General features: G+C 35.7%; 3 protein-coding genes across 3 annotated transcripts; 1 reads left to right on the plus strand and 2 right to left on the minus strand.

The window, feature by feature from the left end:
* Window positions 1–451: 451 nt before the first annotated feature.
* Window positions 452–785, minus strand: LOC111828728 (defensin-like protein 43). The gene is made up of 2 exons (XM_023777359.1): window positions 701–785; window positions 452–606 (listed from the first exon to the last, which is right to left on the minus strand). Exons 1-2 carry the CDS (start codon window positions 783–785, stop codon window positions 452–454), a joined length of 240 nt encoding a protein of 79 aa, XP_023633127.1.
* Window positions 786–5,027: 4,242 nt separating this feature from the next.
* LOC111828729 (defensin-like protein 43) lies at window positions 5,028–5,361 on the minus strand. Its single transcript, XM_023777360.1, has 2 exons — window positions 5,277–5,361; window positions 5,028–5,182 (listed from the first exon to the last, which is right to left on the minus strand). The coding sequence occupies exons 1-2, from the start codon at window positions 5,359–5,361 to the stop codon at window positions 5,028–5,030; spliced, it is 240 nt and encodes a 79-aa protein (XP_023633128.1).
* An 8,614-nt stretch (window positions 5,362–13,975) lies between these two features.
* On the plus strand, window positions 13,976–14,647 carry LOC17896717 (classical arabinogalactan protein 5). The gene has a single exon (XM_006305699.2). The coding sequence runs from the start codon at window positions 13,996–13,998 to the stop codon at window positions 14,419–14,421; it is 426 nt and encodes a 141-aa protein (XP_006305761.1). The 5' UTR covers window positions 13,976–13,995; the 3' UTR covers window positions 14,422–14,647.
* Window positions 14,648–15,966: the final 1,319 nt, after the last annotated feature.

Genomic DNA, 15,966 nt, shown 5'->3' on the forward strand with positions numbered 1-15,966 from the left:
TGCAAATAACAACTTGGTACTTTACTAAACTATCGCAAGGAGAAAATGATCATAAGACCTTGTTGCCTTATCATTTTCAATATAATACCAACAAAAAAATAACAAAATTATCATTGGTTTCGATTTTATAATAGTTACAATCATTTGTAAACGTAACATATAGTTCACCCTAAGGAATTTCTTAGTTCTTTTTCTTTCTCTTTAAGTTTTACCAAACCTAAATTCAAACTAATTTTAACAAGTCTACATAAATAAAATTACCTCCTCATTTTCTCCGCTTTAAATAATTAAAATCGCAATAAAAGAACTGTATGGTGATAGTAGTTCAGACTTTTGATTAAGAAAACTATAATCGTTAAACAATTTTATATTTTCTCATTTACTTAATTATTTGTAGCAAAACAACAAAAGAAAGAAAAACGTATGAATGCAAATACACGACTGGTTTCTATCACTTGGTGCAATAACATTTGTTTCCGAAAGAAGTAGTACATCTCCCAGATGTGAACCCAGCCTTCCTACAATCCGCCGCACATTTACCATCACCGTACGTCGGCGAACAAGTGTTCTTGCACATATCATCAATTCTCCCAGAAGGTTTGATCTCTGCATGTCCACAAAGTCACCACATATGAATATCGTATATAATCATATCTACGTTCTTGCTTTGAAACGATGAAACCTAATCAGAAAACATTACCTGAAGCCAAGATGTTGTAACTGGAAAAAGAAGCTGCAATTATAATCAAGAGTAAGAAAGTCATTGAAGTCTTGGTGTTGCCCATTTTCTTGCTTGAAGTATTAAACTATAAAGTCTATTTACAAAATATGTTATGTGAGTTTCTAGATTGTAAGTAGAAGCTATATTTATAGAACATAAAGTTTTTTTGTGATTGTCAAAAAGAAGTTTACAATTGGTGGATCTGCCATATATATTAATAAATTTGTATTTTGACTAACAAATATGTTATATACATTGGTGCATATATATGGATCTTCACATATACTAAATAATATTTTTACTCGGACCAAAGAGATTTTCTTCTTAATTATTTTATTTTTTCAAAAGCAAGGTTGACCGTGATCATATACCATATCAAATTAGGCTAAAGAATCGGGTTCAGAGAATAGCGAAGACATTTGGTTTGAAATAAAATGGTTTCTTAGTTATGATTTATTTTCTTTTTTGACAACTACTGATGTGCTTAATAACTGAAAATAAATTGGAATTATTGCTTATGTACTCAGCCATGGCTTAAAAAATTTGAACGCCCTTGGGCAAAAAATCGTTTTTGGCCTTTTATCTAATTTATGCTAAGGAAATTCAAATTTGTGTGCCCAAAAAACAGGTTTTTTAAGATATCTTTATACATAATTTGGCATTTTCACAATTGTAAAAAAAAAAATTGAAAAATGGACCAAATGTTATTTTTGGTCACCTATTCTACTACTTGAGCGCACCACTCCACACTTGTTTAGGTTCGGCTCTCATACCACTTGTAACACCCTGGCCGTCAACTCTTAAGTGGGCCCCATGTTCACTCTTATCCCATGGCTCACCTCTCTTGCTGGACCTCACGTCCTCTCACAAGGCCCGTGAGCCCATCCATATCTGACGGTCGGTTTGCTACGTCCGGGAGGCTTAAAGGCTTGTTGAAAAGACCCAACCCGTTTGTTTTTAGCATGCAAACCGGATTAACCCAATTAATTCAAACCAGCTAAACCAACTAAATCGGTCCTAGTCAATTTAAACCAACTAAACTAGCTAAAATGGTCCTATTCAATTTAAACCAATTAAATCGAACAAATCAATTAAACCAATCCAATCAGCAATAACCAGCAGAAGACTTAACCAAATAATCCAAATAATTTAATTGCATTAAACCAACATTTCAACCATAACCAAAACAATTATCATCCAGAAATAGAAATAAAAACCTAACATGTTTCGAAGTTTCGGTCTAACATCTTAACCATTCATACAATAATACAAAGACAACCAACGAGTCCCTAGATCATCCCGCTCTCCACGCCTTGATTCCGTGGTCACATTTTTCATGTACATGCATCAGGAAAAGAGATGCATACGTATTTACAGAAATACTTAGTGAGGCATTCATCCCACTACTTGCTATACATACAAGCAATAATGAAACACATTCAAGCATTAACCATCACAAGCATCAACAAGCTATAAAAATCAATATAAAAGCCAATCTGACGAGTATTGTCGATCAACACCTTCCACGTGGTGTCGATCGACACTCGCGACTATCCTCGCGAGAAAGAAAGTTTGTGTCGATCGACACCAAAGCCCTAACTTCGCTCCAGTCGCTTCTCATCGATGGGTATCCCCTTCCTTGCACTCCATGGCCGAAATAACACTTCCTCAGGCTCGCCCAAAGTCCCCAAATCATAGAAAACAAGCATAGAAGCAAAGAAATCAATCATCAATCAAAGAAACACCATAACATGCATCAAAACTGCTTAGATACGCCTTGGTCATGCACTCACCTTTAAATCTAGAAGAACAGCAAGGAAACAGAGACTAAGAGGGACAAAACAAGCTTGCCTAACACCACATACCACGGATCTAACCTCCTCTAGCCTTGAACCACCAAGAATAAGCTTCAACCTCTCCAAAAACACACTCAAAAGCACCAAAAGATCTATTTCTCACTCTCTGCTCTTCTCTCAAAACTCACAAAGCGTCAACTGAAGAAAACCAGAGAAACGGCGTCCCTTAATCCTTTTAGTAGCCCTAGGTTTCCCCAAACCGAAATCCAACCAAACCGACGATTTAAAACCTACACCGTCAAACCAGAGATTACTAGAGTGTCAATCGACACCCCTTACTGGTGTCGATCGACCCATCCAGTTTTCCAGACACTGGTGTTATACTTGTTTACCGATTCTACAAATCACCACATGATCTTTCCTTGTGTTTTCGCCTTACTCACTCAGTTCCGACAACCATTTCCCGAAAGGTCACCCAACCTTGGACTACTCCAGCATAAGCACGCTTTACTGTGAAGTTCTCTTGGCACCTTTGACCGGTACTTTGCTATGCTATCGCAAGAAGAAGCTTTATCAAAAGACCTTGTTGCCTTATCATGTTCAAAATAATACCAACGAAAAAAATAACAAAAGTAATAACTTGTTTTGATTTTATAATAGTTACAATCATTTGTAAACGTAACATATAGTTCACCTTAAGGAAGTTTTGTTTTTCTTTTTCTTTCTCTTTAATTGTGACCAAACTTAAATCCAAATTAATTTTAACAAGTCTACAGAAATCATAATTACCTAATCATTTTCTCTGCTTTAAGTAACTGAAATCGCAATGAAAGAAATGTATGGTGATACTAGTTCAGACTTTTGATTAAGAAAACTACAATCATTAAACAATTTAATATTTTCTCATTTAATTTGTTATTTGTGAAAAAACAAAAAAAAAAGAAAATAAAACATATCAATGTAAAAAATTTTGTACAATCACTTGTATAAGATCGGTTCGTAAAAGAAAATAAAACATATCAATGTACAAAAATTTGTATAAGATCGGTTTCTATCACTTGGTGCAACAACATTTGTTTCCGAAAGAAGTAGCACAACTCCCAGATGAGAACCCAGCCTTCCTACAATCAGCCACACATTTATCATTATCGTACGTTGGCGAACAAGTATTCTTGCACATATCATCAATTCTCCCAGAAGGTTTAATCTCTGCATGTCCACAAATTCACTCGGACCAAAGAGATTTTCTTCTTAATTATTTTATTTTTTCAAAAAAAGTAAGGTTGACCCTGATCATATACCATATCAAATTCGGTTAAAGAATCAGGTTCAGAGAATAGCTAAGACATTTGGTTTGAAATAAAATTATGGTTTATTATTTTAAAATTTTTTTGAAAATTATTTATGTGCTTAACACCTGGAAATAAATTGGAGTTATGGCTTATGTACTCAGCTCTGGCTCAAGAAATTAAAATGCCCTTGGGCAAAAAATGTTTTTGGCCTTTTATCTAATTTATGCTAAAGAAACTTAATTTTTTGGGCCTATAAAACATGAGCTTTAAGATATCTTTATATATAAATTGGCATTTTCACTTTTGAAAAGGAAAAAAAAATGAAAAATAGACCTAAAGTTATTTTCGGTATAATAGTTTTTAAAAAGTAAACGGCCTTTGCGCCACTGCACCTCTATCCACCCTAGTTGAGCCAAACCTTTATGTACTACTTGATGTAGCGTTTCTCGTGCCAACGAGACTAATGTCCATAACTACCTTATCAACCTCATTTATTCTTGTGACTATGACCAACTTGTCTACCATCTCCTATCGTGCTAATCCGTTAGACAAAATTTGATCTCACATGTGTTAACTCGCTTACTAGCCTTTGCCTCAAAGCTCTCTTGAGTTATTTTTTAACTCATATTATCTATCTTTAGATGCCTTGCTTGTTTTTGCTCTTAGAATTTGGATTTATGTATCCTTCTCTTTGTACTAATCTTTATGATTTATGAATCAGGTTTTTGGCCCAAAAAAAAGTGAAATGTATTAGAATCTAATCTTGAAATTGCAAATAACGACTTGGTACTTTGCTATACTATCGCAAGGAGAAACTTTATCATAAGACCTTGTTGCCTTATCATTTTCAATATAATACCAACAAAAAAATAACAAAACTGATAATTGGTTTTGATTTTATAATAGTTACAATCATTTGTAAACGTATCATATAGTTCACCTTAAGGAATTTTTTTTCTTTCTCTTTAATTGTTAAGAAACCTAACTCCAAACTAATTTTAACAAGTCTACATAAATCATAATTACCTAATCATTTTCTCCGCTTTTAAATAACTGAAATCACAGTAACAGAACTGTATGGTGATTGTAGTTCAGACTTTTGATTAAGAAAACTATAATCGTTAAACAATTTTATATTTTCTCATTAAATTGTTATTTGTAGCAAAACAACAAAAGAAAGAAAAAAAAGTATCAACGCAAATACAAGACTGTTTTCTATCACTTGGTGCAACAACATTTGTTTCCGAAAGAAGTAGCACATATCCCAGATGTGAACCCAGCCTTCCTACAATCCGCCGCACATTTACCATCACCGTACGTCGGCGAACAAGTGTTCTTGCACATATCATCAATTCTCCCAGAAGGTTTGATCTCTGCATGTCCACAAAGTCACCACATATGAATATCGTATATAATCATATCGACGTTCTTGGTTTGAAACGATGAAACATAATCAGAAAACATTACCTGAAGCCAAGATGTTGTAACTGGACAAAGAAGCTGCAATTATAATCAAGAGTAAGAAAGTCTTCGAAGTCTTGGTGTTTCCCATTTTCTTGCTTGAAGTATCAAACTATAAAGTCTATTTACAAAATATGTTATGTGAGTTTCTAGATTGTAAGTAGAAGCTATATTTATAGAACATTAAGGTTTCTGTGATTGTCAAAAAGAAGTTTACAATTGATGGATCTTCCATATATATTAATAAATTTGTATTTTGTCTAACAAATATTTGTATATACATTGGAGCATGTATATGGATCTTCCTATGTACTAAATAATATTATTACTCTGACTAAAGAGATTTTTTTCTTAATTATTTTTTTTTAAAAAAACAACGTTGACCCGGATCATATATCATATCGAATTAGGTTAAAGAACCGGGTTCAGAAAATGGCTAAGACAATTGGTTTGAAATAAAATGGTTTATTATTTTTGATTTTCTTTTTTGACAACTATTGATCTTAACACCTGAAAATAAATTGCAATTATGGCTTATGTACTCAGCTGTGGCTCAAGAAATTAGAATGCCATTGGGCAAACAAAACTTTTGGTCTTTTATCTAGCTTATGCTAAAGAAATTCAAATTTGTGTGCCCATAAAACATGTTTTTAAAGATATTTTTATACATAAATTGGTATTTTCAAATTTGAAAAGAAAAAAAAAATGAAAAATAGACCTAATGTTGTTTTTGGTCACCTATTCTCTTATTTACAATAAAAATGGGCCCTATAATCTTAGGGGGGGTTATTGATTCAACCTCCCAATAACCCCCCCCCCCCCCTTAGAATAGTTTTTTAAAACTAATCTGGCTTTGCGCCGCTGCCCCTCTGTCCACCCTAGTTGAGCCAGACCTTTATGTACTACTTCATGTAGCCTTTCTCGTGCCAGCGAGACTAACGGTCATGGCCACCTTATCAACTTCATTTAGTCCTGTGACTATGATCAACTTGTCTAGCATCTCCCATCGTGGAAATCCGTTAGACAAACTTTGATCTCACATGTGTTAAATTGCTTATTAGCCTTTGCCTCAAAGCTCTCTTGGATTCTTTTTAACTCCTTTTATCTATCTTTATATGCCTTGCTTGTTTGTGTTCTTAAACTTTGGATTTATGTATCCTTCTCTTTGTACTAATCTTTATGATTAAATGAATCAAGTTTTTGACCCAAAAAAAAAAAGAAACCCCTCACAAGCCTCACCTTAGCACCTTAGGATCAACTCTCCACTCTCTACTCTTTTGCGGTAAAAAAACGATAGAAGCCCCTAGTGAGAAGAAAGTGGCTGCTCTGGAGTTTAAAAGTCGAGCTTAGGTTTTTCCAAATCAATCCACCATTTAACCGGACGATTGAACAATTAAAGCGGTTACACCACCAAAAATTAATGGTGTCGACCGACACCCTCCCTTGGTGTCATGGTGTCGATCGACACTACCCAAAATTTGGGACACGGACGTTCCAATTTTTCCTCTCTAATATAGATTCGTCCTCGAATCTGCATGCACCGTCTATTCACAAAACGCAATTATCCACCGTCGCAACGGTCCGCCTAACAGTCTGATTATCCACTAGACACAAACCAGACCTACCAGCCAACACCAACCTAGCCCACCGGCCAACACAATTTTGGTCCACCAGCCAACACAAACATGACCACACTGGCCAAACAACCCTGGCCCACTAGCCAACACAACCGTGACCTCATTGGTCAGCACAACCAAAACCCAAGATTGAACCACCATCAATCTACGAGATCTTTAACTAGTCTCTATGCTTATAGCAACGCTCTAGAAATTAATAACTCATCCACTCTCTGGTCACAACCTTTGAGCCATACTGATATCATGGGAAATCACCATCCCCTCAAGAGAACTATCATCCCATGTAGGAGAACCACCATCTCCTCTGCCACTCTTAGGACCGTAGCTCTTCAAGCCATCGATATCTAGAAGAACCACCATCCCCTTAGGAGAACCACCATCTCCTCATGAGTTGTTCAAGACCCACCATCCCTAGAGCAAACAAGCTATAACATCTTTAAGCATCTCACGACAAGAACTACCTGACATAGTCCAATTACTATCTCGCAATGTCATACAGGTCCATCCATATTCCCACCCGGAATCTCACCCTTACGATGACTTAACTCCCAAACAATCCTTCCACTTTGGGTCTCTAATTTACGCAATAGTCTCCAACTTAAGTTCTCGAAAAACCATTTCCATCAAAAACACTAGTGAATACCCGCGCTCCGGACCACGCCACTACGGTCACTAGAACTACTACGAGCACCGCGCTCGCAACCTCTAGGCTCCTATACTGCCACGAACAGAAACTAGGAACACAAAAGACTAGAGAAAACACAACACATCACAACTTACCGTAAAATCTCATTAAAAGCTCGAAGAGGATGATACTAGGTCTCCATGCTCAATTAATTGACTAACTTATCATAATCAATTCTAGCATGCTACCACCAAACATCGCACAACTTCACAATATGCACCGCTCAATAGGAACATAATTCACCAATTAAATTCCTAAACTGTTTTAAACATCAATCTCTAAACCACGAAATTCATAAACAAAACATCACCACCCATTTAACTATCTCTAGAACCATAAGGGCTCTGATACCAAATTGAAAAGATGCGACCTGTTTTTTATTTTCTTTTAGCTCATTTTCTTAAATAGTTCCATACCTACTAACTAACCTAACCAAACTAAACCAACAATAAACCATCACACACAACAAAAACAAATTAAACCAACTCCAATTAATCATAATATTAATTCACCAATAATTAAATAACCATAATTTACACCAGCAACCTAGCATGCCTCTAACCAGGTTCCAACAACAATTAAACATAATTAGAAACACAACAACTGAGACCCTAGATCATCATCATCTTCCTCATTGCCATGATTCCACGTCACACTTAACTTACACCACAAACACAATAAGATGCCTAAGTATTATCACAAATACTCAATGACGTGATCCTCCCATCCACTGGGCTATACACACAAGCATATTAAACCAAATCAGGAATAAAAAGATACTAACTACTCGCTGTCCAGAAAAACTATCCAGAAATTGGTGTCGACTGACACAGACACTAGGTTGGTGTTGACCGATATCCGGACTGATGTCGCTTGACACTACCTCCGCAGAAGCCCTCTCAACTCACGAAAGAGCGAATTCACCACCTCTATCCCTCCAGCCATGAACCTTAACAGTCAATCATGCAAGTACAACAACCAAAACACACAAATAAGCCATACACAACGATTTCTAGCCATCTAAATCAATCAAATACACATAAAAAGGGTTTAACATGCTCAAATCAACCATGGTCACACACTCACCTTTGACATGGATTGAAAGGATGCCTCTAACCAGGTTACAACTACAATTAAACATAATCAGAAACACAACAAATGAGACCCTAGATCATCATCTTCCTCATTGCCATGATTCCACGTCACACTTTACTTACACCACAAACACTAAGATGCGTAAGTTTTATCACAAATACTCAATGACGTGATCCTCCCATCCACTGGGCTATACACAAAAACATATTAAACCAAACCAGGAATAAAAAGACACGAACTACTCGTTGTCCAGCAAAACTATCCAAAATTGGTGTCGACCGACACAGACACCAGGTTGGTGTTGACCGATACCCGAACTGGTGTCGCTAGACACTACCTCCGCAGAAGTCCTTACAACTCGCCAAAGAGCAAATTCACCACCTCCATCCCTCCAGCCATGAACCTAAACACTCAATCATGCAAATACAGCAACCAAAACACACACAAATAAGCCATACACAACAATTTCTAGCCATCCAGATCAATCAAATACACATCAAAAGGGTTTAACATGCTCAGATCAACCATGGTCACGCACTCACCTTTAATATGGATTGAAAGGATGGACGAAACAGAGAAGAAGAACACTCCAGCAACCTCTCTTCACACCCATAGCCAGGAATCTCATTGATCCCTTGCTAAAACACCCAAGAACAGCTTCCAAAAACCTCTAAAAACTCCTCACAAGCCTCCCCTTAGCCCCTTAGGATCAACTCTCCACTCTCTGCTCTTTTGCTCTCAAGAAACGACAAAAGCCCCAAGTGAGAAGAAAGTGGCTACCGTGGAGTTTAAAATTCCAGCTTAGGGTTTTTGAAATCAATCCACCACTTAATCGGACGACTTAAAAATTAAACCGGTTAACCATCAAAAATTAGTGGTGTCGACCGACACCCTCCCTTGGTGTCGATTGACACTCATCAAAATTTGGGACACGGACGTTAGAGCAACATAGGTGGAGGGGACCATAAGCTAGGAGGAGGAACCTTGCAATACAGACAAGTCTCGATCATCTAAACCCCTCCAAACAAGATGAGATTTTGGGAAGGAAAATTGCTTCAAATAATCAGTAACATCATCTAAGAATGCTTCTAAAACCAGAGCGGTGTCTAGACAACAACAACTTGTAAAGAAAAATTCTTTAGCATGGTGGTTATGATGGAATCCGCATAAAGGAGGAAAAAAATCCTCCAAGGTCTTCAGGGTCAAACAATCAACAACAACAAATGTCATAAGAGAGATGATTGATATCCTTGTTACTGCTCTAAGCAGAATAACCTTTAATACAAAACTCTCTATAGCAATACTACTAAACGAAAGTGAAAATTTGAGAGCATAAAAAGCTCCATAAAGGATAAATTAGGACCATAAAAGCCCAAGATAACCAGATTCTCTGAAAGATGCTAATAGAATGAGTTATCTGTCCTAACTACCACAAAGGAACATAAAACGCCATCAAAGCAACTACTGACATAACAAAACTCAATTTGTTAACAGAACAGTAACATCATCTATCGATTCGATGGTTTTGACCGAATTTGCATTGTGTATGTAGAAAATTCAAATTTTAGTTGAGTTCGTGTTTTTATAAAAGCAACTCAAAGTTCTGTGTGTGTAATACATACAATAAAGCAACTAAGTTTGTGGAATAATTAGTCGTTTTCCCTTTGGAGAAAAAATAGCTAAAACATTTGGCTTAAAATAAAATATCCGTGGGAGATAATTTTTTTTTTTTGGCAACTATTGATTTTCTTAAGACCTAAAAATAAAGTAATGTGATATTATAAATTTTTTATCAAAAAGTGAAACAAGCGTTTTGTGTGCTATTGGAGTTCAATTCCCCAATGCGATGTAGCATAAGAGGTTATCGATCCAAATGGATGTATTGTAAACAATCAAGATATAGCAGAACTAATCAAGTCAAGCCAAGCAGTTGAAAGTTTGGTTTAAAGAACTCTAATGCATAAAAGTAAACTACAGAATGATAAACTAAAAGATCTAAGAACAGTACTGAAGATAAACTAAAGGATCTAAGAGAACTACTGAAATGAAACAGAAATGAAAGCAGGTAAACAATCAGATAAACAAGGGTCTTAAGGATGGGCTAATGGGGTGATGAATCCTCTTAATCTCTTTGGGATGCTTAACATGCTCAGATAGATCTAATCCTAGACAATGAACCACTTAACCTAATCAGTCCAATCTCTTGGCAAAGATTATCAGATCTATATCACTTCCTAATCTCAACTTTCATTGATGAAACATACTATAGATATGCATAAAGAAAAAGTTCATTAATGTCAATCTACTCCTTAACAGCCAATCTCTTGGGTAAGTAAATAGATCTCTGGCATTAGTTGATCAGACATTCCATTTGAACACTTTTTGAGTGTTAGAATGTCTAAGATCTAATCCCACATGGTTAATGCTAAGATTAGCAATTAAATCTCCTAATTCAGAAGGTATTTACCTAAATATATACTTAAGCATCCCTAGAAACTAAGATTCCTCATCACCTAACCCATCCTCTAAACCCAGAAAACTACTCAAATCTGGAGTTCATCATGAAGAACATAAGCCCAAAAATCTTTGAATCTTGCATAACCAGATAGATAATGATCTAAGGAGCAAAATAATATAAAGAAGCAACCTTAAAAATTCAATAGATCAAAAGATATTAAGATTACAAGTTTCTGGAAATATTTGGTGGCTACAGAGTAAAACCTTAATGAAACTCAATTTTTGGCTTAATAACCGAAGGGGTCTATTTATACTAAAGACATGAAGCCTTAAAACAGAAAAAGACAAATTACAAAGTCGGTTTGAGAAGAGCTCGGTCGAGTTCATGTTGGACTCGCTCAAGTCCTTTCTCGGCTCGTCCGAGTCCAGATTCCTCCTTTAAGTATGGGTGCATGATCGTGCTCACCTTTGTCGGACTCAGTACACCCGATCGGATCCGTGTTCTGAAGTGTCCAGATGTGCCTGTTTTTACTCTAAAATGCAGATGATATGCAATTTGCCTATGCTAACAATCCTAAATGTGAAATATAATGGAAATAGGCTAAAACTCCTAAGAAATAGGGCTCTAGACATGCAAATTATGCTCAGAACATATGCTTAAAAGTGTAAAAATATAGAGTTATCAAAAAGTCACTAGAAGAAAAGAAGAACAAGAGATTTTAGAGTATATATAATTTGAAACAAGAACATATTAGTTAACCTCTATTTTTATGCACTTCACTAGTTGAAAAAAATGGCCCATCCAACCAAAAATATCCTTTACCGTCTTTCTTTGGATTTCGACCTAACTGAGAGAAGCAACGTAACCATAATCTCTAAATCATTTATTCTAAATCGTTTGTCACTAATCAACTTCCTCTAGTGCCAAAGCCACATAATTATTAAAAACACAGCTACGTTTGACTATTCTAATCGAGCATATACACACAAACACTTCGATATTATTACCTCTCTAATCATACGTATTTAATGACTTTTTTCTACCAATATATCATTTGACATGTTTCCAAGAAAAAAAGGTTTTGTTTTCTTTTTTAAGAATTTTGAAGTTTCTTGTTGACTTTTCAGATTGCTTTTTGGGTCGGTTTGCCAAATATTTTTTCTTTAGAAAAAAATAATAATATTAAATTATATTCAAGAAAATATAACGTTTTTACATCAAGTGCAACTAAAATCTAAAACATGATAGCTAAAAAAAAAAAACCCAAATTAATACTTTAGTTTCGTCTTTTGTGTAGCTAAAAGTCTTCTTTGTAATACATTTTTCTGGTTTTCTTTTTTTGTTAGGCATCTTCTTAATAATACGTTAAAACGTAGTATTTTTGTGTAGCTAGACTTTTTTAGCATTATTGTTACTAATTTCCCTCTTCCCATCTAAAAGTTGCTTTCTTGGGTTTGAACTTTTCAAGCACTCTACAAGAAATTTAAAGATATGAGAATTTTTGTATATTTTGAGACAGTTCTTGATAACATCCAAAAACGTTTCGTACCACTCTAATATGATAGACAAAATAAAATAACAAATTGAAAAGGAAAGAAATGGACAAAATGGCCACGTGATATAATCATAATTAGTGTTAAGTTGAGTTTTGGTCCATAACAATAAACTTTTTATTAACCTCGAAAGCATTAATCTCTTTATGATCTCATATAATCTTTATCGAAGAGAAGACTTACATAGAGTTTGTGTTTTGTTAAGGAAAAGTAAATAAAAAAGTCTTACTAAACGTCGCCCACTCTCTTTATTCAATAACAACCCGTTTGGTTATTCTTGGGGACGACCAAGACTCACTAAATCCATCCGACGGCTCAGATTTTATCTCGAGTTTTTTTTTTTCATAAACCTTATGTAATTTTCCTGATTGGTTTAAATATAATGAATACGGTTATTGTTGCGGGAATTTACAAAAACGAAAAATGATAGTTTTAAACGCTATTAATTCGTTTAATCTATTCGACGGGCAGATTTTATCTCTACTTTTACTATAAAAAGTTTATAGAACAGGCTAAATTAAATAAATTGTAGTGGCTGGAGTTGTAAAAGTTATAAATTGCGGTTTCAAACGTTACTAATTAGAAAAGCTGCAAACGTTACTACTTAGTTCTAATCAATTTACGGAAATAAGATTAACTCTTTATTGATTTTCATAGTCCAAAAAGAGGAAAAACAAGGGCTACCTATATCTGCCTCCTATAGTATATGGTTTCAACTAGGATTCACCTCTACTTTCACCCTCTACCCAATTCCACATGAATAAATTTGCTTTCTTCCCAATTCCACCAAAACTACATAATTTTACCTAATTAACCAAAATAAGTTGATTTTGTGTTCTTAGAAATTTCTGCGAATCTTAAAATAAAAATTATGACGACGTTTGTCTTCTTAGAATTTAGAGGTTTTAGAGGTCTTAGAATTTATAAGTGTTCTTAGAATCGAAATTTCCCCAAATCGATTTTAGAGGTTTTGATTCGGATTTGAGTTTTATTGACTAGAATTCGGGTCAAAAATTATATATAGACAAACAAAATCACAATACATTGTCAAATAAATGTATCATGCACATGATCAAAAGATTCATGAGATAAAATATTAATTATTTAAAAGTCATATTTGTTTGGTTTATTTCCAAAATGATAGTTATATGTGGGACTTATTATTTTCAAAAAGTATACGTTGAACTTTGTAGTTTCCAAGAAACTTAGTTTAATACCTAACTCTTTACTATATAAACACACTTATCTCTCTTTACCTTATACCATAATCTATTCGTATTCTCAACGTAACGTCACAATGGCTTCTAAATCCGTCGTCGTTCTCCTCTTCCTCGCTCTTGTGGCTTCCTCCGTCGTTGCTCAAGCTCCGGGACCATCTCCAACCATGTCTCCTCTCCCGGCAACTCCTCCACCGTCTGAATCTCCAAGAACCGCCGCACCAACACCTTCACCTTCATCCTCAACCAACCCTCCTTCCTCAGCTCCTACCACCGCTCCTCCGGTTACTCAGCCGCCGAGTGAGTCTCCGGCTACCTCCACTTCTCCGGCAGCTCCTCCGACGCCTACTTCTCCTGCCGGAGCTCCGGCCATGAATGCTCCATCTGGTGAAGCTGGACCTGTTCAGTCTCCTTCTACTGGCTCTCCAAACGCTGGTTCAGTGAGTAGAGTCTCCGTTATCGGAACTTTCGCCGGAGTCGCCGTGATCGCTGCTTTGTTGGTGTAGATTCATTACAACATTATTTTTGGTTTCATTGTTTGTCCTATTTCATTGTTTGTCCTATTTTGGTTTATCATTTAATTAGTAATGTGATTTTTATAGCGTGTTTAGAGATTTAAGGATTCGATTTCTGATTTGTTTCTAGTTTATATGACGTTTATTATCATGTTATTATTATTGGGATTATGTTATGTTTATTATTGAATTCTTGAATAAATCATGGTTACTAGAATTCGTGTTATTATTGACTAAAATCAAAACTACGAGCGCAATTAGTGGTGGTGATGCTAATGAAGGGATTAGGAAAGTGAAGTGTGTACCGACGCGTGTATTGTCTAGAATGGAACATTTGTCTTGGTTGGTCGGTGTCGGGTCACCAGGTCCAAAACATTGACCGTTTCATCACGAAACTTTAGACCATCATCAATGATAGTTTCTTAGGGCTAAGATTTCTTTAAGAGAATACATTATATAAGGTACTCTCTTAACTCTAAAAGGCTATTATTGAGGATGCCCTTAGACCATCCTCGATAGAGGTATCTTAGGAGGCTAAGATATCCCTACTTTTTCAAAGAAAATATCTTATATAAAGATTTTTTTTTGAAAAAGTAGGGATATCTTAGTCTCCTAAGTACTCTCTTTTATGCAGTTTTGGTTCTTGAAATTAAGGCAAAGAGACCATGTGCAACTCCATTGAAAGAGAAGTGTAACTTCATAGTTACGATATATAGCTTTGGTAAGTTTATAAGCAAGAGATGAATATATGTTGCCTGTTTTATGGGTGATGAAGTTTAACCTTATGGCGCAAAAGGGGGGTTTCTTTGAGTACACCATCATCCATCAAGTATGCATATGCCAATTCAAGCAATTGTTGTGAAGTAGTTGAAAAAGAGAGAGTCCCAGTTTTGCAAATTCTTTGAGTTTCTAAGGGCATCATTAACGTGATAACCGACGGGGCCTTAGGCTATTATTAAAAGCCAGAAAAAAAGAAAACAGTGTTTTTAGAAGATCCATCTGGTTGTTGTTGAAGATGTTTTTGGACTCTGATTCTTAGGCGACGTGGCACTTCATGATAGGTTAAAAAATAAGTAAACAAAACGATTTATTTTTTTTGTGTTTTGTGAAAAAGAAAACAAAACCCCCTAAATCGATTATTTTCTGCCTCACGAACCCTAGATGGAGAGAATAAATGGAGGAACTATTTCGTGGCTTTGATTATCATTTATCTCAAACCTCCTCCAGATTATCACTTTTTCTCGAATCGGTGGTTACCGGAGTTATGCCCAAGCGGCGAAGATTGAAGATGAAGAAGAAGAAGAATTCGATCAGAGAAAGCTCCCAACAGATTACGATCCCGCCACTTTTCATCCAACGGAGCACCGTAGTCCACCAACGGAGCGTGTGTTCAGACTCGTAGACGAGATCTCATCTCTGACGTTATCAGAAATCTCATCTCTGACGTATTGTACAATGGACCTAAGCAAGTCTTTGTCAACTCAATTCCATCCATTTTAGATTTTTTACCAAAATTCTAAACTTGTTTTGAATGCA

Source organism: Capsella rubella, unplaced genomic scaffold (assembly GCF_000375325.1).
Source record: "Capsella rubella cultivar Monte Gargano unplaced genomic scaffold, Caprub1_0 scaffold_1, whole genome shotgun sequence".
Lineage (NCBI taxonomy): Eukaryota > Viridiplantae > Streptophyta > Magnoliopsida > Brassicales > Brassicaceae > Capsella > Capsella rubella.

What these genes read in the sequence shown, in the direction of transcription:
- LOC111828729 (XM_023777360.1), bottom strand. Translation starts at nt 5,361, where the DNA reads ATGGGAAACACCAAGACTTCGAAGACTTTCTTACTCTTGATTATAATT. An exon ending in TTACAACATCTTGGCTTCAG is followed by an intron (nt 5,183 to 5,276) that starts GTAATGTTTTCT and finishes GTGGACATGCAG; the next exon opens with AGATCAAACCTTCTGGGAGA.
- LOC111828728 (XM_023777359.1), bottom strand. Translation starts at nt 785, where the DNA reads ATGGGCAACACCAAGACTTCAATGACTTTCTTACTCTTGATTATAATT. An exon ending in TTACAACATCTTGGCTTCAG is followed by an intron (nt 607 to 700) that starts GTAATGTTTTCT and finishes GTGGACATGCAG; the next exon opens with AGATCAAACCTTCTGGGAGA.
- LOC17896717 (XM_006305699.2), top strand. Translation starts at nt 13,996, where the DNA reads ATGGCTTCTAAATCCGTCGTCGTTCTCCTCTTCCTCGCTCTTGTGGCT.